The sequence below is a fragment of the Euleptes europaea genome, chromosome 8 (assembly GCF_029931775.1).
Source record: "Euleptes europaea isolate rEulEur1 chromosome 8, rEulEur1.hap1, whole genome shotgun sequence".
NCBI lineage: Eukaryota > Metazoa > Chordata > Lepidosauria > Squamata > Sphaerodactylidae > Euleptes > Euleptes europaea.
Genome location: NC_079319.1, coordinates 44,601,985 through 44,629,322, shown reverse-complemented (window position 1 = coordinate 44,629,322; position 27,338 = coordinate 44,601,985). Strand labels below are relative to the sequence as shown.

The 27,338-nt window shown below is 40.4% G+C and overlaps 1 protein-coding gene across 8 annotated transcripts in view; it reads right to left on the bottom strand.

The window, feature by feature from the left end:
* Window positions 1-27,338, bottom strand: part of ST18 (ST18 C2H2C-type zinc finger transcription factor) — a 220,013-nt gene that overhangs the window by 51,102 nt on the left and 141,573 nt on the right. For 7 of the 8 annotated variants that reach the window (XM_056854242.1, XM_056854241.1, XM_056854240.1 and 4 more), the window contains 4 exons: window positions 24,272-24,302; window positions 8,555-8,733; window positions 3,848-4,642; window positions 1,310-1,444 (listed from right to left, as the gene is read on the bottom strand). In XM_056854242.1, coding sequence (XP_056710220.1) covers window positions 1,310-1,444; window positions 3,848-4,642; window positions 8,555-8,733; window positions 24,272-24,302 — 1,140 coding nt within the window. The remainder of the gene's footprint in view (window positions 1-1,309; window positions 1,445-3,847; window positions 4,643-8,554; window positions 8,734-24,271; window positions 24,303-27,338) is intronic. The other variant, XM_056854238.1, reaches the window with a different exon arrangement.

The following is a 27,338-nucleotide window of genomic DNA, read 5'->3' as shown; positions in this document are numbered from 1 at the left end:
TATCTATACATATCAAAAGGAAGGACTTCATGCTGGAGTGAACTACCGCTGTTAAGAATGTGATGGAATTCTCTATATAAACAGGTTGTGACATACAACCTAGCTAACTGAAATATTTGGATTTTAGCCAACTTAGAACCCGATTCAAGACACATTTTAGTGGTAGTAAGTTTCATTGACCTCAAGGAACCTTGTGTGTGTGTGTGTGTGTGTATGTGTGTGTGTGTGTAAAGTGCCGTCAAGTCGCAGCCAACTTATGGCGACCCCTTTTGGGGGGTTTTCATGGCAAGAGACTAACAGAGGTGGTTTGCCAGTGCCTTCCTCTGCACAGCAACTCTGGTATTCCTTCCTTGGTGGTCTCCCATCCAATTACTAACCAAGGCCAACCCTGCTTAGCTTCTGAGATCTGACGAGATCAGGCTAGCCTGGGCCATCCAGGTCAGGGCCAAGGAACCTTACTTCTCAGTAAATGTAACATGCCATCCAACTGTTGACAATAGCAACAGTGAAATTAATTTAAAGGAAATATTTGTGTTTTGAAGAGTGCTGCTTGATACTAGTCAGAGAATATATTTCTGCTGCTACTACTACTAAGAAACAGTGGGGCTTCTAGAGAAAATAAATTGCATGCGAGATACCACGTAAAAGTCGGCCTCAACCAAATGGCATTAATTCATACAGCAGTGCAGCCATGCTATTGAAAGATCAAACGAAAGAAATGGGGTGCAGTAGTGCCAACCATCTTAGCGAAACTCCACTTAAGTCTGAATCCACCATTCTAGGGATGCAAGGATCATGGATCTTCCCCACATTTCCCTCCCAACAACAGCAATTTCCAACTTGAGGGAAGTTTATTCTCAGAGAGAGGACTAGTAGATACAGGTAGGGAGGCTGTAGTAGGGAGGGGAAAGGGGGTGAAAGTTTCCTCTCTTCCCACAGTCGTCTGCACAACCTGATGTAAGAAGCAGGTTACATCAGCAGACTTGCAAAAGCAAAAGGGGCAAAAGGCTCAACAAGACTCATGTGACTCCATGGACAACCTGCTGAGGAACAGAAGTGTGAATAATTGCTTGTACTTTTGATCTCCCCCCCCCCCCATCCACTGTAGCCTCTTGAACCACATCCAGATTAGACCATTTGGGTCCTGCAACCCTGGGGTTAAACTTTCCAGGAGTCAGAAAAGACTGCCAGGAGGCACTATGGGAAAGATCTGAAATCTTCAGCACCTTCTGCTGACAGATCGCTATATCCAACTCATGATGGAGTTTTGCCACAATGTGCATTTATGTACTGAAGAAATGACACTTACTTTCCAGTGGCACTCTAACTTTATGTGGACAGCCAGAAAGACTACGATGGTGTGGATACAATCCAGTGACATGTCCTGTGCCATCACATCCTGGGATGGGACATTTCGTCTCCCTCTTTTCAGGCCTAGGCAAGTCTGCAGAAAAAATGAAACGAAGACGTTGCCTGAACATTGTGTTATACCATGCCAACTAGTTTTAAGACACAGGATGAAGGAATAACAGAAGCAATTTTTGGTCAGTTTTAAAGTTGAAATACCAGGAATCTTTTAAAATTCTGCATTATACACTTATTGTAAGATTTTGTATTAAAATGTGTGGTGGCAATAACATTTGCATCACAAACCATCAAACTAGAACCATCCTTGAATGAACAAAAATGTATGGGACAAAAATGTATGGGACATTAAATCTCTAACTGGAAATTTTAGTTTTGGGGAATGTGGATTATATCCAGAAGTATGCACCTCCTTGCACATTTCTGAAATCTCTTTTTCTGCCTGCTGTACTTTGCATTAATTTATTCTATCCTTGTTTGTCCAGCACTGAACATCTAATGAAGGATATATCAGCAAACAGCCCATAACAATTTTCTTCTTTTAAATTTTAACAATGTTCAGTAGAACATTTAATTTCACAATAGTTCTGGCTGTTTTAGTTATAAAGAAGTCATAGTTCAAAAATGTGCAGTGACTTTTACTAAATGGGTTATGGAGGAATGGAAGGGGAGAGTGGAACACTACACTGGCCTTTTGTTTCTCTCTGTGTGTGTGTGTGTGACATGCAAATGCAATAGGCCCATGCATAACAATAATCAATTTTTTATTCAGAGATTTTACTTCTAGAGAACTGAGGGAAGGGGTGAAGCCTCAAGAATTCTGTTATACATCATTTTAAAAGGTATCTAACATTTCCAACCAAAGGCAACATATTGGTAGCAATTTTCTAGAGGCAGGTAGCAGAAAACAGAGACCAACTACCATAACCAGAGAAAATGAGAACTCGGCATACATTTATTACAATGGAACAATCTATCATTTTGTCAATGCTTATCAGTTATTGTATGTGTATACTGGTTTTCCTGAATATGAACCATGTGATATAGTTATTAGAGCAGTGAAGCCATAAGGATCTGCGTATGCTTGGAGCCAGTTCACCGACCATGATATTTTTAGATAATACAAGACCAAGCAAGGAGCTTGCAAACACATGGGTTTATTACCAAACCCACAGATGAATATACAGTCACAATGACGCTTGACTGAGCTGAGTGGAGACAATTCATCTCCAACCTCTCACTAGAGCCTTCTGGGTCTCCCTCAGCCCCACTGTCACCCTTGTCCCTGCATCTGGAAGTCCTGAGTTAAAGCTTCACCTACACATTAGGAAGTCCTCTCATGTTTGTTAAGTAACAACACAAAGCCTTTGCATCACACATGTAATGGGAGACATTGGCCTCCCAGTGGCACACCAGCTGTTTCTTCTTCTGCTGCTACCAAATCAGGCAGGGAGAAGCAGCTTTAGCCTTTCCGCTGCTGTTTCCATATCTGCCAGCCACCCCATGGATGGTCTTGCAAGGTCTGTCTTCGCCACCAGTGGGAGGTTTTTGGGGTGGAGCCTGAGGAGGGTGGGGTTTGGGGAGGGGAGGGAATTCAGTGCCATAGAGTCCAATGGCCAAAGTGACCATTTTCTCCATTTGAACTGATCTCTATCGGCTGGAGATCAGCTGTAATAGCAGGAGATCTCCAGCTAGTACCTAGAGGTTGGCAACCCTACCCATGGAGCTGCTATTGGTTCCATTGTTATTTTGGGATGGGGGAGGTGATAAAAACCCACTGATATTTTCAACCAAAAGCACGTGTCCACACACCAGGGGCTGGATCCAACCAGCTTTTTTGCTGTGGAAAAAGGGAGGATGAAGTTCTCTTTGACCACCAAAAATGCTGTGCTGGGATCATGGGACCTGTATGGACAAAAGCCATATGGTATTTGGGGCTGTAATAATGAAGGAAATTGTGTGAGTTTGAGTGACAATCTAGCTGGACCCAACCCATTTTTATATCACCATACCTTTTTATATCACTGCAACTCATGGCAATATGAAACGCCTTGCTCACTCCCAATAGAAGCCAATAGAATATTTCTTGCTTCCACTGAAGTCAGGGTAGTAAAAATATTATTTCCTTTCACTGTCTTCCACAGTTAGCAAACCTGCAAGGGCCCAATCCAACTGCTGGTGACATGGGATGCAATGCTACACCCAACAAAATCATTAGAAGTGACACTGACACAGGCTTGAAGGAGAGTCACAGTTTTCCATGGGAAATGTGCCGTGCAGGAGCCATAGAAGCATTTCCTAGAAGCCTACAATTGACCATAGTATTTCCTGGAAGCCCACAATTGACCATACAATACAGTACTCAATTTGCTAAGCTGACAGTTAAAATGCAAAACACTTTCACCATGAAATTTAAGAGTAAGTTATCACCAGATGTTTAAATAAATGTGCAAGCTTCTATAAGCAAATAAAGCAAACTCACGTTTGTTATTATAAATTGGTCTCCCACCGAGGTCAATTAATCTGGCTTGTCTTCTTTCACCTGTAACAGTAAGATGCTCTAAGAAGAACCTGTCCAGCTCCTTGTAAGTGCTATGAAAGACGTGACCCTGCTCTGCCTGCAGGGCTATTGCTTGTTCTAACAAACTCAAGTTTTGCTTCGTTTTGTCCAGGTCGAAGGACAGTTCTGTGTTTTCTGACAGGCACTCGTCTTCCTCGCTGTCTGGAAATGGATTCTGAATTCTGCTGCTGAACATTTCGACATGGGACTCTCGTGATTCTCGCAGCCCTGTTTCTGAATCACAAACCAATTCAGAGTTCTCAAAATCTGTCCCTTCACTTTTGATTCCTGGTGCTTTTAGGACATCTTGCTGATTACATCCTACAAGATATTCTTTATTTAATGGAAGTTTTAAGCTTGTCTCTTCGGAGAAGTTGGAGGAACTATCCCATTCATTGTCCAGAATTTCAGAGCTGCTTTCATTATCCTCAGAGGAACAGTACTGTGAATCAGAAACACCAATTCTATCGTTTCCTGCTGATGAGTTAATCATGTAGCATTCATCAACATTGTTATTCTTGATTTTTAAGGACTGGCAGCTACTGTCCTTTAGTTTGTCATTCTCTGGGTGATTTGGTGCATCGTTTGCTATTTTTTCAAAGCTAATTAAAGATTTGGACATGAGGTCCTGGTAGCTAGTATAATTGTCCTTTTGATGAACATTTTCTTGCACATCCAAATTAGGGCTAGTATTGGCTGGTGTTGTAATGTTTTCTTCTGTATGAGGTATGGGGGGTGGGGAGAGAGAAAGCACAAAATTAAAATAAAGTACTTCTACAGACAAACATTAACCACAATCCACTTATTTATAACTTAGCCATGTTTACATCAGTGAGGCTGCTCTAGTGTAAATGATGTGAAACCAGATTTACTGTTTGGTCAAGATCTCTTTCATGGACATACTACATCAGGAATCATATTGACACAATATAATTCTATAGTATATTATATCTTTTTTTTTAATTACAAAGGTCAATTAAACAACCAACCTGTTATGTTGTAAATACACACAAAGCAGATCCATGCAATGTGATCTCACTTCAGTCAGTGTGATTCACATGGGAGTATGGTTCATGCCTGAACAAGCACATGTCTGCTTCATCACATGTTTAAGGTTTGTGCTTAATGGTGTGTTAATTTAAGTATTACTGGGGGGGGGTGCTTTGCCCATGCATGTTTTGTAATGTAATAGTTGCATCCACACATTAGTCACATATTGTGTTATCGTTTTCCTGTGTGGACAGGTCAATCCAGGAGGTGAGTGATTGCTATAGCACAATGGCAGTGAAACAAATTGGTACACTATGATCAATTCCTTAATGGAGCCAGGAACAGCTGACATCCTTGAAAGTACTGAACAGTTCTACCATGGCAGAATAAGGCTGCATTGCACCTATTAGCACTTTATATTGAAGTCAGGCTTTCACACTGAGTAGCAAATACACAGTCTCCATTTGCCTGAGCTCCGGGCGACACCACAGTACACAGGGAAGGAGGAAGAGTAGGTGGGCTGCAGTGCAAAAATGACTGTGCTGTGAAGTCAGAAAAAGGCCTGCTGTTCATGGGGGGTATACTGAGTTGTTTCTTGGAAGCATTATTCATTTCCCTTTGTTGTAGCCAAGAGAATGAGCTGTGATCTGCTTCAAATCTCATCTGGGCCAAAGGTAAACCACAATCACTCAGCATCAGCTTACCTACCCTCACATTTCAATATAGAGATGATAACAGTGGTCTGCCTTATAAGGCCGCTGAAATTATTGTTATGTGCTTTGAAGACTGATAGTGCTTTATCAATAGTAAGGATTTGTATTCCATAGAAATTTACAAAATGGATACTTTGGGTCATTCTTGGTTTAATGAAATACCTTAATTATGAAAACAGAATAGTTAGCAAGTTCCAAATAGCCATAGCAGTTACAGCACTAAAGAGTACATTAGATTGCAAGGGGGAAAGCAGATTTTTTGGGGTAATGAATTGAATAGATTTCCTAAAGGACTGGGAAAGACATGTGAATCCTGTGTTTAAGAAACATTCTTTTTCTGTGAAATCACAGCAGGAAACAGTAGGTAGTAAAGGCTACAGGAAAGGGTGTCAAATGATGAAAGACAATAAACCCTTTTGTGTCTCATTTAATTTTTTTCTAAACATTTTCTTTTCTGACAAGGACACTCAAAAATACATCTCCATCATCTTCCTTTCTGGTAATTATCTCCCTAAAATCAACACTGGTCTGCCAGGATCAAGTAAATATTACCATAGTAACTAAAAGCATTTTTGGATGAAGGGAAGAATTTAGCCACAACACTGGCCCCTTCAATAATGCTGATTATAGGGTGCATTCTTTTGTTGGGATGTATTCAACATAAACTGGAACGTTCCACATTTTACTTCCTAGAGGAAAAAAATGAGATAAACAAGCTTAAAATAAAGGAGAAGATGGTCTGATCCTTTGCAAAAATCTATGTCAGCCCAACTCCAGGTTTAAATAATAAATTAAATATCATCTAAAAATGCAAATGAAGTTTTCTCTCAACCACAGTGAGCTATTAAGAGAAAGTGTAAAGGGTTATGATAATTTCAAAGTATTATCAACTACCGAAAACAAATAAAAAGCATTTTCAGCGAATATGTCCAATTCATTGAACTATTCTCTCAATCCACTTAACTACCCACATGTGTACAATAATGATTTATAGACATTATACCTAATTATGCATATTTGGGCTATGGTGGAGTGCCTAACAAAAGCTCTAGAAAGCAACAATTACCTCTGTTGCTTAGTTACATAGTTTAAAATATTCCTATTAAGTGCAGATTATTGTGGAAGGGAGGAGGAGGACACAAATGCACATGTGCCACCACAATGCATTTCACTTTACGGCTGCCAAACTGTTAGCATTTTGGGTCATTTCCAGTTTACATAATTGTCTGGTTCAACTGTTTGTTATACATTAAAAGAAAATATTTATTAATTCTTATGATTTTCCTTCAGGAAACTGGACCCATACCAAAAGAAATGGCCTTTTGAACTATTTACAGTGAATTCTTCTTTTGTTGCTCGGCTTGAAAGTGCTAGTGCAACTTTATTTTTAGAAGTTGCACCATCATGGATTACTTTCTTGAGTCGGCTGTGAGCAAAAATGTGCAGTGCTTTCTGAGTGGTGCAAGTAGATCAGTTCCAGATTGCTAACAGCTGTGTTAGGCAATATAGGTAAATCACGGTTTGTATTTCGTGTCTTTGCAGGCTCTTCACCAGGGTGTATATGATGCAGAAGATTTCATTATTAGATTTTTCCCATTTATTAGAGGTATGTCTTTCAATTAAATACAAGTAGCTATATTCATTATATTCAAATAATATATTCTGCTTAGAGATACAACCCAATGTTTATTTATTTATTTAGAATCATAGAATCATAGAGTTGGAAGGGACCACCAAGGTCATCTAGTCCAACCCCCTGCACAATGCAGGAAATTTACACTGCCTCCCCCACACACCCCAGTGCCCAGAAGATGGCCAAGATGCCCTCCCTCTCATGGACTGTCTAAGTTCATAGAATCAGCATTGCTGACAAGTAATTTATTAGACTTATATCAATAAGTCTTTCCCTGTCAAGTTGTTAGCACTGGGAGGCTCTGTTCTATTGCTGATATCTCAGCAGAGGGCAAACATACCACAAATTCTGTAGAGGAATACATGTTTCTCCCACACAAAACCAGATTCAGGGCCCCCAGAAAGGAATTACTACATCCTTGAGATAAAACAAGCCCTCAGCAAGCAATGGCATGAAATCTGATTAATTTGTCCCGCTTCCGCTCACCCACATCACACCACAACAGGGTGTGACATCAATGGTGGTAATATTGGTAGCTGCAAACCTGAGAACATGGAACAATGCTAACACTTCCACAATTATATGAGTTCCCATCCAACACCATATTAGTATGTCCTGCCATGAGCAGAGCTGAAATATACTTGAACAAATCCACAACTCTTACAGTGTCTTGTCTAGTTAAGCCCTTAGAGAGACAGCCTGTAATAAAGGAAGACTTTCTGACTCTTTCATTTACCTGGGACAGAAGGACTTCTGTATGCATAGGTAGTTTTACTCATTGACCCATACACTTAATAGCCAGTGTGGTATAGTAGCTTAGAGTGTTGGATTAAGACAAGGGAGAGCTGGTCCACATTTCCACTCAGCACTGGTCCTGCCAATGCAGCGATTGTCTCTCAAACTAACCACCCTCACCAAGTTATTGTGAGGATAAAATGGAGGAAGAGACAATCATGACTCCTTAGAGGATGGGTAAGACAGAAATGCGAGAGCTAGAAAGGAAGAGTTCAGAAGAATCCCTGGTTGACAGTTTGACTTGGTTTGGATGATTAAACTAAGCCCTTCTCAATAAGCAATGGCTGACCTACATAACACTTCTTTTTGACTCACTTGCTGGGCTCAGAAAGGGATGATGTATGAGATAGTTGCATTTACACAGTTATGTTTCTTTCTCAATTTCAACATGCACACAGTTTCAACATGCAAATACTTTCACACAAGGCCAAATAACTGTAACCTCTACTGGGCTGCACCCATGGAGATGACTGGGGAAGCCAATTGTCCTTGATATACCTGCTTTGATGAGGCTGTTGTCATCTTGCAGTTCTATATTGTCTTCATTTTCCCCTTTGCCTTCCACACTGGGACTGTAGTGACGGGGCTTCATTAACAGAGACTTTCGTTTGTTGACAGGAACTCCCGAAATCTGCTCTTCAGCTTTTCTCTTCTTAGCCATGGAACTTTTGTAGGCACTGCATTTGTGCAAAAGCATTAGTAATGCAACAAAATGAAAAGTAAATAAGTTACACAGACTTTCTTACTCCCGAGACAAGATAAAAATGGAGCTAAAAAAAATGGAGCTAATATGATCAGACAGTTGGGTATTTTGTGTGTGAGTGTGGAGCTAAAGAGCAAAACACAGACTCCATCAAATTGTTCTTTCTTTCATTGTCATGAAAAGTCTGAGTCTAAAAAAAAAAGCTTCAAATCATCCTTAATCTTGAGTAAACATATGTTAATCTAAACAATGTTCTGGGCTAGACTATATCCATCCAGGAAGGGATAAGAAAAGATTTACAGTGGTTTGGTAATCCCTAAAAAGAGCTAATGTGAAAATTACACTAGCAGTTACATATGTCAAGTTTGTCTGTTATGCTCAGATGGTTATGGTTGGAGAATATCAGTCTGAGCACTTTGTTTCTATTTCTCAACTTTGTGCGTACATGGATGGGGCTTTATACATAACTTAGATGGATAAAACTGAACTTTCAATTCAAAGCTATATTTCTATATCTTTTTACCTTTTGTGTTGTTGACCTATTCAATAGGAACATAATGTTGGTAGATATTGTTTGCTCACTGAATAATTAGTAGAATAGAATAGCTGCATAGTTGTTACAACATGGTCCAATGAACAGAGTATACTAGGACCTGAGAGACCTGGTATTAATTTATACCTCAGCTATAAATTCAAAGATTGCCCTTGGCATCTGTAAAATGATCAGACTTTTGACTTGCCCCACAGGTATAAGAACAAGATAAAGATTTTAAGAACTTGAATATACAAACAGCATATAAAGTATATTTTAATAGTTCAGTAATACTGAACGCTATATAAGTACACACATACATCCATGTAGACCAAATTCTCCCCTTTGTAAATATAGTTGGATTTAAGCCCATATCTATGCAAGCAGTGTTCTTGTATCAGCCTTGTATTCTAGTGCAGCCATTCAATTTGGGGAAAAAATCTTAACCATAAGACTATAGGTATAATATGGCATAATGTCACAGTAAAACACAAAGCACCTAACTAAATAATAGTTTAACATTTCTAAATCATGATGGGTAGCAATGTTAGTCTGTCTGTAGCAGTAGAAAAGAGCAAGAGTCCAGTAGCACCTTAAAGACTAACAAAATTTCTGGCAGGATATGAGCTTTCGTGAGTCACAGCTCACTTCTTCACTTCTAAATCATGTAGGCTAGATCTTTAGACTTTAAAACAAGTCAAATATTTGAGCATGAATGAGGGACTGTTCTAATCAATGTCCCAGTAACGTTTTATGTTATAATCACCATGAGGGTGGTTGAATAAAAAGCGTCCCTGGATTCCATGAGACATAGGGTTGCCAATTTTGTAACCTGTTAAAAAAGAAATGGTGAAGTAACCGGGCATTGAGACGCTGTATTTTTGTAACCTATTGGACTATTAACATATGATTAGTACCTACCTTGGTTATATCTTTAATTCTTTGGCGTGTGAGCATTTTTAAGTTATATTAAGTTTATTAAGTTTATGAGCATTGCTGCTCGTCTTGTCAACTAGTGTTTACTCAGCCCACGTATCAATTGATTCAGGTTTAACCTCTAGGTAGTAGCAGAAGATCTCCTGCTATTTCAACTGATATCCAGCCGATAGAGATCAGTTCACCTGGAGAAAATGGCCGCTTTGGCAATTGGACTCTATGGCATTGAAGTCCCTCCTCTCCCCATTGAAATCCCTCCTCCTGCCCTCCTCAGGCTCCACCCCAAAACCTCCCTCCGATGGCGAAGAGGGACCTGGCAATCCTAATGGGATGTGACATGGTGGGCCAGGGTTCATTAGATGATCAGCAGCCTTCTTTCTAGAGTGTTTTGAGAGAGAGTGATTTAAGTATGCTAGCCAACTGAAATCTGCTGGAGGACTAGTAGAAGTTGGATAGGATCATTCAGTGCATCCACTCCCCACAGGCCCACTGAACTGAGTTGTGTTTCTTTACAGATAGAATAACAGAAAGGAATCATGGAGGGGGCAGCATGGACAGTGTCTTTTCAACCATAGATATTCTGTCAATGTAGAGATGTCCTGCACCACATTATGCAAAACGTATGCACTTTAGTCAAATGGGAGTTAATACTATCTCAATTGCAAGTTTTATGAGACTACCTGCAGTGGGGTAGCATAATTCAGGTGGGAATGTCCGATTATTTGTATGTTCTGAAGCAGTCACATCACTTGTTGTAAACTTCTACACTTTCACACTTTTTGTATAAACGATATTCATTGCCTGTGGTTCTCTTCCAGTTATGTCATATGAATAACAGCATTCATATTATATCTGTCACAGATGAAAAACTGCATTTATGGATCAATGTAATCCACTCATTGGTTGCTGGACCCCAGCTCCCCCAGGGAGCATCACAAATCTCCATGATGCCCCTGGTTGCTAGATTTTGCATTTGGCTCATTGATCTAGCTGAAAGATTTGCAAAAATCCCTGTCTCCAGACATCTCCCTGTTGGTTACACATATTATGAGGCTGAATGGCATAAATTAATCCTTCCAAGGTAACTTATGTGCACTAAATTGGCTCTAGTTCTGATTGTTTTGGATGGGAGCATATGACTAACTTAAGCGTTTTTGCTTTAAAATTTTTAATTTTGGCAAGGTATTTTCTTGGCAAACCACCATTACAAATATGAAGGTCACAGAAACAAATGTGAAGATCTGCACTGCTTTAAAAGTTGCAGTACAACCAGTATTCATCTTATATAGAAACCTCTTTTATTACAGTACTGCACTAACAACCAGAGATCACTATAATAGATACTTTTCAATAGCTCTGTTCCAATTCATTGTAATTTGTACATAATTTGTTTACTGCAAACTAAATACCACCATCTGGTAATCACCCCTTTAGTAAATGATGCACATGTACACATTTAAAGATATGCAACATACATGTAAGAATCATATGAGTTAGTACCAAAGTAATTTAGAATTATTTTCCATGTATACATTCTGCTCACTTCTCAGCCTCTTAGCTCAGCCGGTTATATTCAAAATAAGACACTGGATTCAGATCCTGTACATAAAGATTACTTCTCAGCATATATCTGAAAAATAATTGCTATAGATTTAAAGGAAAGTAATATTAACAGTTTTTGAAGTTAAATCTGATTTCAAAAATTCATGTGATTTGCAAATGGAACAGGAGTAATTAAATATTTTTACTTGTTTTTGCCGCAATCCAAAACTCTGTTGGGGTTCAGTGTATACATATGAGTGGCTGCACATGTACTTTAATGTTGACCCACACATACAAATGTTTAATAGGCAGTCCCTACTTTTGTGAGATCCCAACATATATTGGTATGTGCACTGTAACGTCTGGATTGGGGTTATCACATTCTTATTTATGAAGTCTTGTAATTGTCCAAGTCCATGATAGATATATTAGGGCAAAAATCCAGATAGCCTCCCTTGTATTTTACAAGGCATGGAATATGAAGGGCAGACAGACCAAAGTAGCTGTTTGAACAAGGGCAAAAGTTTTGATAGTTTGCCAGCCATGCTTTCTTTCCTGACAGTAACTTTGAGAGCGTAACAAGATGATGATAAAAGGGTAACATAATGAGCACTGCCCACACCCTGATTATTTACTGCCCTCGACTTTTATTGGCTGGGTTTTTAATGGTTTAGTAGTTTGTTTGATTATTTATTTCACAAAATTTCTATTCTGACTTTCTGCCCTAACAAGGGCCACCAAGGTGGCTAACAAAACATACATGATAAAATCACATTTTCAAACCATTGAAACCAAAGCCCCAAACACATCATTAAACCAGAGCTAAAATACATACAAAGACATAAAAACAAAAACATTGGGCAGGAAGGAGGGATGACTATATTGTTTTATTTTGTGAGCCGCTTCTGAAGAGGTCTCTGAAGAGGCAGCACATAAATGATTAAAATGCATAAATAAATACATTTGTAGTTCACTATTAAAACTGATTTTGTTAATATAGAGCAAAATATAGCACATATAGTAATAAGTAGTTAATATGGAGGGAGGGAAGGCAGCATGATATAGCCCGATCTCGTCAGATCTCAGAAGCTTAGCAGGGCCAGCCCTGGTTAGTATTTGGATGGGAGACCACCAAGGAATACCAGGGTTGCTATGCAGAGGAAGGCACTGGCAAACCACCTCTGTTAGTTTCTTGCCTTGACAACCTCAGAAGGGGTCACCATAAGTTAGCTGTGACTTGACGCACTTTACACACACAGTTAATATGGAACATTTTCTAAAAATGCCCATGTTCCACATACCTGTTTTCCAGTATTCTCTACTGTTCAACTATGCAGACCAAATAGCTGCCCACTGTAATGACTTTCTGGGTAAAAGTAAAGGTAGTCCCCTGTGCAAGCACTGGGTCATTACGGACCCATGGGGTGATGTCACATCATGACATTTACTAGGAGGACTATGTTTTTATGGGGGGTTGTCATTGCCTTCCCCAGTTGTCTACACTTTACCCCCAGCTAGCTGGGTACTCATTTTACCGACCTCAAAAGGCTGAATCAACCTTGTGATGGCTACCTGAAACTGTCTTCCGTTGAGATCGAACTTTGGACTCAAGTCGTGAGCAGAGTTCTGACTGCAGTACTGCAGTTTACTACTCTTCGCCATGGGGTTCCTACTTTCTACTTAACACTATTCCACAGTCCACTGTATGTAGAAAGTAGCAGTTTTAACTCCATCTCTTGGAAGGAAAGAATCCTGACACACAGATGAGACGGGTGGGTTAGCCATTCAGGCTTCATGCAGGCTCATTCATCAGAGGCTGGTGCAGCCCACATTTATACAAGTGCCATTTCCGTGGCTCACTTTAAATTAGCACACCTGCCCAACACTGGCAGTTCACGGTTGCCAGAATGGGTTGAGTGAGAACTTTTTTTGCTCCAATTCCTGATTGGACATGGAATAGGAGCTTTTTTTTGGCCTCTATTATGTCGAGACCACAAGGTACTGTTACAGTGAAATGAAGCATATACGTACCAGTTTCTCATGCTTACCAGCTTAGAGGAATGGATTTTGGTTAGTTATTATAAAGACATTAAAGAATGGGTTGTATTTGGTTTGGGTTTTGATTGGTTGGTTTGGGTTTCGATCAAACTACACAATCCTACTGCTTTGAGGACTTGGTAAAAAAAGTCAGATATCAATAAAATAAATATATAAGGGATCAGGATGTTTGAAAAGTTTTTTTCCTCTCTGAGATGCATGCACACACATTTGCAAAGATATGTCAAGCTGTAGTTTGTCAAACAGTAAGCCTATAATTTAGCTCCTCTATTACCCATCTCATAAATTCAACTGCTAATAGTTTTGTTGCTATTTATCAATGGTCTGCTTGTTGTCATGGAACACTGGTTCAACTGTCAAGGTTATTGGGTAATCTGAGACTCATAAAAAGGGAGAAGATTTTTTTATGAATCGGGGGACAGTGTAACTCATTATTTCAGTATTAGTTATGAGCAGACTTTTGATGGGAAAGTAGTTAAAATATACTGTTAGGCTGCTCAATAATTTTTTGTTTTTATTCTGGATACTGAAATGAAACCCACAGAGACAAAAGGTAAGGCTTGAAGATGCTAAAATCTGTTGGGCCAACAAATTAACACTTGGGTGGGATGGTCCACTTCCTTTTCCAGTGCAGCATCACACAGCATAACTTTGTGGAACCAGTGAGAGAACGTTGTGACTTTGATCAAGGGCGAATGCACCAACCTGATTGTTTAGAATAGAGATATGAGACAGCAACCCCTTTAAAAACACATAAATATGCTTAAGGACAAGTACAGTTATTGCATGAAATATTCAAGAAGCTGCTATGTGATGTTGGCCGAAGGTTCATATAGCCCTGGCAGCTTGACCCTGTCTAAGGTTTCTACCAGAAGTCCTAGCAATGTCACCAGAAATCCTTTAGGTAGAGATGCCAAGTATTAAACAAGGGGCTTTATATAAGGGGCTTTATATATAACAATGTGGTTAATTACTCAGAGCTCCTGCCCATTTCTGGACGGAAGCTCAATATGCAAATTCAATTCAAGAAGAAGAAGAAGAGTTGGTTTTTATATGTCAACTTTCTCTGCCACTTAAGAGAGAATCAAACTGGCTTACAATTACCTTCCCTTCCCCTCCCCGCAACAGACACCCTGTGAGGTAGGTGAGGCTGAGAGAGTTCTGAGAGAACTATGTCTGGCCCAAGGTCACCCAGCAGCCTTCATGTGGAGGAGTGGGGAATCAAACCCAGTTCTCCAGATCAGACTTCACCACTCCAAACCACCACTCTTATCCACTACACCACGCTGGCTCTCTAAGATTCCCCAACTTTTGCCTGGAAGGATCTGTCTTGCTAGCAAAGGACAGATATCGACAAAAAGGACCTTCACAGAGAATGGACACATCTGAATTGTTTATTGCTACAGTATGATCTTAATGTTCATCTTCTACCACACAGAAGATGGCAAGGTGCATTTGCTCTAAGGGTCCATTATATTGGATATGCTTACACATGTCCAAGAGATTAAAAATTTGGCCAAGACTGATGGTGAAAAATAGGGGGAAATATATTTTATTACTCAGATAACATTCCATATGCCTTTTGCCCAAGAGGCTTCTTCGGGGGAAGCTGTTAGTCTTGCAGTGGGTTTTCAATGAAGAGTATAAGTTCAGTTGGCCATCTCCAAATATGGAGCTCTTAAAACAACCAGTTGGCATATATAATACCGATTTCACCAATAGCTGGTTTTTCATGTATTGTTACGTCCAGCAATATACAACATATATTGTATTCACCCAAAAGAAAAATTAGGGGTCCCCACCCCTCAGGCATGCCATCACGGAAAAGTTGTTTTAAATTGGAATACAAGTTACAAATATGAACAGTAATATTTTTTTCATAAAACCTTTTAAAGGTGGTTGCCCTACATTGAGTAAATATGATACATATAAAATAGGTTCTTGGTCAAGGTTCACACTTTTAGTTCAGGTGATGCTCTGCAATGGGATGGGTCTACTTGTGGTCAATCACAGAATTAAGACCACACAATAGGATGGTATGACATGATATGATTTTGGAGGAGGGGTAAAAAGAATGGAGAGAAAACCTCTTGCTCAAAAAGATCAATGCTTATTCCATACCAAGGGTGAGCAATTATAGTTCTGAAGAGGAGTTTAGTTTAATCTATGCTTAATGACATCAGGGCAAGCACACTGACCAGACAGAGATGAAAGGCATACACACAAAGGTTTGGATAGCAATGAAGATAAAAGGAGGATAAGGATTCATGAACACTAATATTAGGGCAAAATAGCCGAAGAAGAAAGTAGGATAGTGCTGGGAGGGCAGCTATACATAGTAATTTAGGAGAAGACACATTATGATGTAACTGAAATCAAGCTCAAATTTCAATATCAAACAACAGTTTCTTTTTAAAAATAATACAGATAGAGGGGGTGGTGGTGTAGCCTTGTTGGGGAAAGTGAATTTATTAGTTCTCCTATGAGGAGGATGGAGAGGAATGGGTAATGCTATTGAGTCATTATGCTTTGAGGCTGGAGATGTTTCAGACAGTAAACTAATGTTATAGGCCACCTGACCAAAAGGAATGATTGGACTGTGAAATGACTGAGGAAATAAAAAGAAGCATGTAAAAAGGCCAGAATGATAGGAAGTTGGTAATAACCCAGGAGAAGGCATGCAGCTATAATGAAATCTATGCGTGCCTTGAGTTCATTGTGAAGCATGAGAGGGAAAATCCAAATATCATTGGACAAAGAACCTAGGTCATTTAAAATACACATAGTTCAATAAGGATTGTTTTATTGTTGTTTATTTTTTTAACACAACAAATTCTATTTTAAAAAAGAATTTTATATGTTAACATACAGAGAGCAAGAAATCTATAACAGAGAAGAATGATTGATGTTCTTTAGTAGTAGTAATAGTAGTAGTACTTTTTTTAGCAAAAAGCAAGTGGCAAGAACAACATTTTTTGACAATTTCTTTATTTCCTGCTCAGAATTGTGTTGAGAGTTGCTGCTCAGCCCCCTCAGCCCCCTCCCCAACCATGCTATAAAGCAACTTGGTCATACAGTCAACAAGTAGATGACTTATAGTGCATTGCTGAAGGGGGGTGAACTGCGGCAGCCAGGAGGGCACAGCTGAGAAGTTTCTTCAGAGGCTTCCCAGCCACCACGAAGGGGAAAAAAGCCTTTTTTCCAAAAAAAAAAACCAGGAAAAAAAATACTTTTTTCCCCATAGGGAAAAGTGAGCCTGCAGCACATAGAAATGTGGCCCAGGATCGCTACCATCCTAGAAGGCATTCCCAGGGCGAAAGGGGTTTGGAAGCTGCCTAACGGCTGTTCTGCCCCCCCAAAGCACCCTGGGAATGCCTCCTGAGACACCGGTGCAGGGACTTGCACCAGGAGAACCAAAATGTGGGGAGTGTCTACCCTGGCCTCGTACCTATCCTTCAATTAGGATCTTATCAGTCTACTCTCACTAATTCTAAATTCTAACTTTACGCCAAGTAGCCTACCTCCAGCTTAAGGAGCTTTCCTCCAACTTAAATGGGTCTTCCACCAATGGAAGGTTTCAAACTTGAACCAAAAGGAAAATTGGGGTATAAGTATTTAATAAATACATATATAAATGAATTTTGCTCAGTAGAGTGCTAGGATAAGAGTAGGATCTACCCATAGTTCTTATTCACAGATAACACAATTAAGTTGTTAATGACCCAGGTTAGTAATGCTTGGGAACAGTTATTTTGGGACGAGGCAGAAATACGAATCATTATATCAGTAGTTTTACCTGGTACTTCCCAAGAAAATGGAGGACATTAACTTACTAAATAGTAAATTATAAAGTGAAAATGTGTTGAAACTTTGTTCAGACAGAAACTGAAATTTAATTTATAAACTATCATTAATGCGCTTGTTGCTGATGAGGTAGAAATTTAAAGCTTTTACACAAGTGTCCAGGAAGAAATTGATCACACACCTAAACCATGAAGAAAGCTGACATGAAGAGAGTAGTTTTTTTTTTTAAATGTGCTGTTGGAGGAAAGTTTTGCAGTTACTGTGGACTGCCAAAAAGACAAATAAATGGGCTCTAGATCAAATCAAGCCTGAACTGTCCTTAGAAGCTAAAATGACTAAACTGATGCTACCATACTTGGGTCCCATTATGAGAAGACAAGACTCACTGAAAGTCAAGACTGCTAGGAAAAGTTTAATGCAGCAGGAAAAGAGGAAGACCCAACATAAGATGGATCGACTCTATCAAGGAAGCCACGGCCCTCAGTTTGCAAGACCTGAGCAAGGCTGTCAATTGTAGGATGTTTTGGAGAACATTGATTCATAAGGCCACCATGAGCCAGAAGCAACTTGATGGCACCTAACACACAAACAATGTGTTTGTTTAGCAATGCTAGCTATTTAAGCAAACAAAGAAGGAGAATTCTTACTTTTAGGAATTTAGTTTTAGGGGCATGTTTTGTTAAAGATAGACAAACTTTCATTCAAGCAACTTTTCCTTCCCTGCCAGCTTTAACAACAAAATATTCTGGTCCATACCTGCTCCAGTGATGAAGCCAGAGGATGGCCCAGTAGTTTCTGTTAGAACCAGGATGGGGCCATGGGACTTAGGGTGGATCTGGGGACAGCACTCTGGTAAAGTTTTTCCTGGTTGGTTGGCAAACCCATCTTACACTGATGGTGAGTCACTGCTACAGTGAGTTGAAATGAGCATGCAAAGTGTGATGGCACACACAGAACACTCCATACAGAGAGTTTTAGCATTTTCCTTCAAATTTTCCAGGTGTAGCACATAATGGGTTCAGAGTTCTGTATATGCCGCTACCCCTTACACAGTCATCTCTGCTCACGGTGATGGCAGAACATAATCTGTGTAAGCAAGTGGCTACCAAGCTTGAGAGAGAGATACATAGCCGTATCTGTATGGTAAAGAATCATGGAGAAGGGCTCCCCCTTGGTCTGGAAATACCTTTAAATGGAATCTTTATATTGGCCATTTACTAGGATGAGGTTGTTAGAATGACTCGAATTGATCAGAGCTGTAGCCAGGGCTTTCAGGTATAGCTAATTAATGAGGGGGTCTAAAAGCTGGAGAAAGAAACAAGGGAGGTTCCGAAAAGACTACAGACCTATAAAGTTTATTGCAGTAATGGTTTACATTTATAACTTGCTTAATTAATGATAGTGCAAATGGTTGACATACAGGATACAGTAATATGGGCAAGGGAATTTTCGCATAAACCCTTTATTAGTGCTGCGAATTGTATTCAGTGTAGATGAGCCTCATTAATATTATAAATATGTGTGCTCCATGCAGATAATTTCTGTTTTAACTATTTACAAAACCAGCTTCATATATATCTAAAGGTGAAAACTGTCAGTCACTCTGGCACAGGGGTTACTGTTTTATAATGTTCTGTGTAGAGCACTATCCACACTTGGAACGGCTGTGGAGTTTGGCTGACCAAAAGACCAAGATATCATCAGCTACCCATGCAGTTAATGTAACCACTGTTTTAACATCAGAGAAAACTTTAGCAAGCAACAGCTGCAATGGACTCTGACCCAGTCAATCTATACATTCAGCAGGTTCAAGCAATAACACTTTACTTTGACTAGACTACTTCATATATGTGCCCATCTGTGGGACGGTGGGAGTCACATAACTGGAATTTTTTTCCAGCTTTCATCAAGAGCAATCCTTCAAAGAGAAAAAAAAAAGATTGAATGTTCCTGCACATAGCTTACTTTCTGCATACTCAAAACTAGCAGGTCAGGAAGAAATTACTCAGCTGATTTTGTATTTGCAGAAATGGTTCAACACACACACACCTGTACATATGCACTGAAAACATGCAACTCCTATCTGCAGTATTACATTATATATGTCATTGGTTCTGATGAATGTAGAAAATGACTCTGCCATGCATTCAGTTGAGTCCAATTATACAGTGGTTGCCAGGTCCCTCTTCGCTACCGGCGGGAGGTTTTGGGGGCGGAACCTGACGAGGGCAGGGTTTGGGGAGAGGAGGGACTTCAATGCCATAGAGTCCCATTGCCAAAGTGGCCATTTTTCTCCAGGGGAACTGATTTCTGTCACCTGGAGATCAGTTGTAATATCAGGAGATCTCCGGCCACCACCCGGAGTTTGGAAACCCTAAATTCTACTGACAAGGTATAATGCAAATTAATGAAGAATAATATGTCCATTTACTTAGGCCACTTGTGCTGTGGTTTCAGAGCTCCCTTTGTGACAGATAAAATACTCCCCAGGAGCGTGATCTGTGCCCTAAGAGCTGCAGTGTATGGCCAGGTGTCCATTCTAGTGCTGCAAGACTACTGACATCATTCATCATGATTGATGATGTTGGACTGATGCCTTTGGTTGATTATAAATGGGCTGACAGACAGCTGCTACTCCTCACTATGGGATCAGCCTTGTGATAATCATAGGGTTCAGTCTTAGCTTTTTTTTCATTTGTTATAAATATGTAGATGAAAACCATGAAACATGCTTACATGAAATATAAGTGTTAATGTCACAGATAAACAAGCATTTATTGAACAGAATTGTGGATTCATCTAATTGTAAGAAGTCTGTCTCATTTCTATTAAGTTAGAGATTGACATCCAGCTTCTTAAAAGATTGCCCACGGAAAATGTCAGATCCCTCATCTATCGATTCAATTCCATTTTTACAGCTCATTAACAGCTTTTGGGGGGCAGTATTTACACCTTATAGAGTTCCTTATCTCTTTAGACTCACTGTGGTAGGATGAAGAGGTCTTAAAGAAAGGTGACTAATGAACATCAAGTAGCATCATATACAACAAACTGACTCAATTCAGACATAACATAAAACCATGACGTAGTTTGCCTATAGTTAGTTGTGAAACCCACATGATCATTCTGGTTTACCTCAGCGAATGCTTAGACAATCACATTAGCTACGAGTAAATTAAACCATGATTTCATGTTATGTCTGACCTGAGCCAAAATGTTTTAACAGCTAAAGCACTGTGTAGTTCAATCAGAAAAATGAAAGCCTTATCAACTTAAATATTCTTTTGCTTTAAAATAGTTTTTCTTTGCTTTTCTTTTTGTAATATATATGATGTTAATAAATATAACTAAAGAAGAAGACATAAATGGTGCAAGCCAAAGCAGAGCTACATCCTCCAGTGTGGTGTGGTGGTTAAGAGTGGCAGACTTTAATCTGGTGAACCGGGTTCGTTTCTCCACTCCTCCACATGAACCCAGCTGAGTGACCTTTGGCTAGTCTCTGAACTCTCTCAGCCTCACCTACCTCACAGGGTGTCACAGGGTGTCTGTTGTGGGGAGAGGAAGGGAAGGAAATTGTAAGCTGGTTTGATTCTCCTTAAAAGGTAGAGAAGGTCGGCATATAAAACCCAACTCTACCTCTTCTTCTTCCTAAGTCTATTGAAGTCAATAGGAAAGTGGGCTCTGCTTAAGAATGCACTGTGCATCTTTTCAAATGGAAGGTGAGAGTACATGAGATTCACAAGCATGAGTAAGGTAGTCCTGGCACTTTTTTTTATTATTATTATTATGGGAAATGAGCTTTAAAAGCTCAGGAGGCAGGAATTTAGAATGGGAGAGAAGAGGAAGTACTTAACCCTTTCTCCACTTGCAGCTTTTCCAGTCCTTCCCAGAAAATTTCCACCTGTGGATTTCAGAAGGCACACTTCCAAATTCAAGTGTTGAGCCCTGCCTAAAGGAGCTGTAGGGAACAATTTGGCATTAGAAATGTTAAAGGCTTTCACCATCTGCTTCTCTGAAACAGCTTTTTTTTGTTTGTTTGTTAAAGGAGAGAACAATGTAAGCTACTTTGCATCCCCACTGGGGAGAAATGCATGGTATAAATGAAGTAAATAAATAAAAGGCATCAAGACAGTGTTTTACATATAAGTGTGTTATATGTATAATTAGCTCTTGATTTGAATATCAGACATAGGACAGTCTCAATTTAGAGTTTTGGTGGTTGGGATTGATAAACCCAAGTCTTTACCATGTCTGTATTTGATAAAGGGTGCATTTATTTCCACGGTCATTCTGCTAAAAACTAAATTTCACTGGGATTCTGACATGTCCTTGGAATTTCCTTGCTAGAGCACTTTAGAAGCAGGATGTGAAGGATTGAGAAAGATTTTTTTTCTTGTGAAAGATTGTTGGCATCTTTTAATCTACATATTATGCTATATAGTATTTTATCTAATGCTTTCAGTGACCCAATAGCAACACAAGGGCAAATAAAAATTATGCAGCAAGTTTCACAACCTGGTTTGTGGGCTGACACATAGAATTCCGATGTACATGTCTATGCTGGGGGTTTACAGGAATCTCTATTGTTCATATACAAAATGAAGCCCATACTCTCCTCAAGAGAAGATACGTTTACCAGGATGCTGTTTCTGGCTTTCGAGCTTCCTGGTGACTGTACTGGACTATTGATGGCCAATATATAGATATAAGTTCACATGAGGATTTCCTACATTAGAAAAGAAGGCTTTTGAATATGGACTCTATAAAGTCAAGAGAATGTATCTTCAAATGTACTGAATATAAAAAAGACAAAGGGAGACAGTTTAGCAAACAACGTTTACTCTTCCCCACCCAATCCAAGTACATAAAAAGAAAACATAGCAGCTGAGGCCATGTGGGCTCATGGTGCACTTTAAGAGACTTCACACAAGAACCTTAATGCAAAAGTCTCAGGGAAGCCTTAAACTCTCCACTGCTCTCAACAAATGGCGGACAGTGCTGTCCTTCCCTGTTATCCTGTCCGCTTTTCCCATGACTGCTGCTGCCAGTGGAAGTTGCTACTATTCGGCAACTTCTAATTCAGCAGATAGAAGAGGTGCTGGCAGACTGCATCTTTGTCCTCTGCTTTAGCAATGGGTGCAAATGGCAACCCCTCATTGCCAAGAGAGAGTTGCTGAATGCCAAGCTCCTCTTCGGCCTGATCCTTTCAATCTGAGCTGTGTGCCAGAGACAAGCTCCTATGTTCCCCACTCATTCCATGATGGGCTGAACTCTGGGGCAGGTTACAGGAAGTTGCTGGAGATTTGGCTGGCTGTGCCCAATTGCCCCAAATCATCCTTGCTCCCCACCCTTCTACCCAGGCACAAATGGCCCCCCAGCTTATAGCTATGAGCCTGTCTTCTAATTCAGTAGATACTATAATATTTTCAGACTGTTTTTACACATGTCGGGCACATCCACCCTATCAGTAAAATGCTTCAGTATACAGTCTGTGGCCCAGGGTAGCCCAATCTCATCAGATCTTGGAAGCTAAGCAGGGTCGGCCTTGGTAAGTATTTGGATGGGAGACAACCAAGGTGTTCCAGGGTTGCTATGCAGAGGAAGGCAATGAGATACCACCTCTGTAAGTCCCTTGTCTTGAAAACCCTATGAAGTTGCCATAGGTTGGCTGTGACTTAATGGCCCTTTACACACACACATACAGTATTTATTTATTTTTGCCTTCAAGTCACAGCTGATTATGGTGACCCCATGGGGTTTTCAAGGAAAGAAACATTCAGAGGTGGTTTGCCATTGTCTGCCTCTGCATCATGATCCTTGTATTCCTTGGTGGACTCACTTCCAAATACTAGGGGTGCCAACCTCCAGGTACTAGCTGGAGATCTCCCGCTATTACAACTGATCTTCAGCCGATAGAGATCAGTTCACCTGGAGAAAATGGCCGTTTTGGCAATTGGACTCTATGGCATTGAAGTCCCTCCCCTCCCCAAACCCCACCCTCCTCCTGTCAATGGTGAAGAGTGACCTGGCAACCCTACCAAATACTGACCAGGGCTGACTCTGCTTAGCTTCTGAGATCTGGTGAGATCAGGCTAGCCAGAGTTATCCAAGTCAGGGCCACATACAGTATACTGATCAGTATATCACTAACATACAGCAGAGGCAGTGAGGAAGAAGAACTGTAGGAGCCATGTGAAGCAGAGTGTCAGTAGCTACCTAGATATGGCTTCTTGGATGGTTGTCTCTTTTGAGCCCCTAGGCCATTCATCAGATATAAGGGAGAGGGGGAAAGGAATTCATTTTCATGTTTAGTTCCATGCAATAAAACCCAGCAACCCCGAAAACAACAACAACCTGTTTCTAGTAACAGAGGAGAAATTGGCTACTTCATGTCCACCTTAAAACACACACCAAACAGAAACTTACAGAGACATGAATTACTTTCAGCAACCCTCATACTAATTGGCTGTGTGTTTTGATGAACTTTAAAAGTCGCTGGTCCTCCTCCTGGCACATTAAAAAAAACCCTCAAAGCACTATGACTCCAAGATGCACTCTATTTCTAATACTGAGATCCAATAAATACACAGACCAAGGACATTTCCTGTAATAGTCAAGAGATAAACCTCTCAAAACCTACCTGAGCTCCTGTGCTATCGAATCCACGTGTGCTGTTAATAACAGAAGGGAAGAATGAATCAGTGTACATGTAGAGTTCTATGCACATGCCTATTTTCAGTGACAGAGCAGAGATTGAGACAGCACAGGTGACTCTTAATTTCCCCCTAACCACAGGATTATTGCTGTTAATGGCAACTGCTGAACTCTTCACAGGATATAGATGATGCTTTCCCACAGAGAAAAACAGCCGGTGTACCTTTCTAGTTTTTTTATTTTTAATTAGATGTGCAACAAGAACGCGTTATTTTTCTAAGTGATAATTTGATTTGGGAATGGAGAAAAGCTGGTGTTTACAAATATCCGCCCACACAAGGCTACGCAGCATATTGAAAGAGCCAACAGGTGGTTCTAAAGATTGCTCATGTTCCACAGGCAGCATCCGTTGTGCCACTTCTGGGAAAATGCTGTGGCTGTATTAAGCCTGTGTGTGCAAGAGACAGGCATTTTAAACCCTAAATATGTTTAACTAGCTTGGTTAATGAGAGAGATCACCTTGTCAATGTTTAAAGAAAGTATGGCAGTGCATTAACTCTGATTAGAAACTGTTAAATGAAACCTGGGCAGTCGGTCTGTCACTCCCTGCTGACTCAAGCGGATGGAGGCTCTCTACAATGTTCAGATATGCAGCAGTTAACTTCATTATGCTACTGCAATTGCTCACCTCATCGGGGGGATTGATTCAGATCTTACAGAACTCTGTGGAAATGCTGCCATTCATTTCAGCATTGGGCAGAGCCAGAGCTTAAAATAGCCTTTTTATTCCTGGTTATAGTCAGATCAGTTATACTTGTTATACACACACAAGGAGAGGAGAACAAACTGTCTTTGCCCTAGGCTCTGTTTTATTAGAACTGAACTGAAACCTCTCCCACTGTTTGTCTTCATTTTCTGTTTTGTTGAAAAGGCTACAGATTTGTGATGGCCTTTCCAAAATTTCAGCATTTTTTAAAAAAGTACAATGTAGCTTAGAAACATGTCTGACGGAAGAATAAGGGAACTTTACTGGCTGATTTAAACTCCCCCACTCCTTTAAAGGAGCTTCCTCTGATACAGTAAAGATGATATGGGGAAGCAAGATCCTTGCTCTCTCAGCGGAATACTGGATCCAACCAGAGCTCTTTATAAGCCCAGTATCAGTAGGGTTGCCAACCTCCAGGAGGTGGCGGGAGATCTTCTGATATTACAACTGATCTCCAGGTGACAGAGATCAATTCGCCAGGAGAATTCCCCAGGAGAATTCCCCCCGGGAAGGCGCGCAGGGGGCCCTTTAAACAGATCTGCGCCTCCCGGCCAGGAGACACAGATCTGTTCCACCCCCCCTTTAAACACCCCCCTGTTCCACCCCCCCTTTAAACAGATGTGTGCCTCCCGGCCGGGAGGCACAGATCTGTTCCACCCCCCCCCTTTAAACAGATCTGCGCCTCCCAGCTGGGAGGCGCAGACCTGTTTAAAGGGCCCCCCGAGCGCCTTCAGGGAGCCCCCTGAAGGCGCGTGGGGGGCCCCTTTAAACAGGTTTGTGCCTCCCGGCCGGGAGGCACACATCTGTTCCACCCACCCCCCTTTAAACAGATCTGTGCCTCCCGGCTGGGAGGCACAGACCTGTTTAAAGGGCCCCCCGCGTGCCTTCAGGAAGCCACAATCATTTTCATATCCCACAATCATTTTCAGGGTAAGTATAAATCAGGTTACTATAAGACGTCCAAAAGAATTCTCTAATGCTGCATGATGTGAAGTACCTTTTGGACGTCTTATAGTAACCTGATTTACACTTACCCTGTGTGGGATATGAAAATGATTGTGTATGACTATACACTCTTTAGAAGCAATTCTCTGAAGGACTGAAGAAGGATTCTATATTATTGTGAATTTGAAACGGCCGTATACTATTGAAGATTGTGGCTTCTCATTCATCTTGAATATTGAACTTGAACTCATATTACTTACTTGGTACTCTGCTGAGACCTTTGAAAGACGTTTTGCCCTTTGATTGTATATTTTGTACATACTGTGTGTTGGTTATAGTGTGGTTACTTGTGTTTGTACATTGTATGTATATAGGTATCTCAGTAGCTTATATAAATTGCACCTTGTTTGTAAATGTTTTTCGCTCCTATACTATTTTCCTAACCTTTGGTATTAGTATAGAGGTGCCTGTTTCTCCCCCACTACCTGGAGGCTGGCAACCCTACTCATATCTGTTTCTGGTGATAGCCACAGAAGCATTCCCAACGAGGACTCCTTGCCCTAGCCATGGGGATGCTGCTTTACATGGGCATCTGCTATGTAACTATGGTGACATTTAAAGGACCAACTACATGAGCAGGGTCCTAAATAAGGGCCTGGTAACCTGCCAGCAATGGTCTGTGTGCGCCTGCCAGCCCTTCTTCATTTGCTGGACTGTTTAATAGTACCCCAGCCATGTAAACATATGAAGCTGCCTTCTGCTCTGACTGGCAGCTGCTCTCCAGACTCTCAAGCAGGTAGAATCAACTGAATTCCACAAATATATTCTGTCCTCAGTCCACATGCCTCAACAGTTTGGGACTTGTTTGTCCCCCTTGCTCAACTCACAGGCAATGTAAATGAAATGAGAGTGGACTATGCCATTTTCCTAGTTGGTTTTCTGCTATAAAATGTGGAGATGTCTCAGAGGAAACAGAATCTGTCTTCTGGTTGCTATAAAGTAGCAAGGATAAGTCCCCACAGCCCCTTTGCAAGTAATGCCTAAATTGCCTTTTGAAGAAAATTGGTCAGAATATAGCTTTAATTTAAAAATGGCTCTTTTTCTTGATCTTGCATTAGAGACATTCACACGGTATAAATAAATAGGTACTTCACAGTGTCTTTATGGGGTCACATGTGAAAACACCCTTGGAGTTAACTTGATCCCATTAACTAGTACTGGCAAATTAAACTTATTAATATCTAGTTGCTTAAATTCTGCCACAAACTCTGTAATCAAATCTGTTTCAAATGAAGACAAAATGTCCCATTTATTTTATTTTACATATGCCCATTTCCCACTC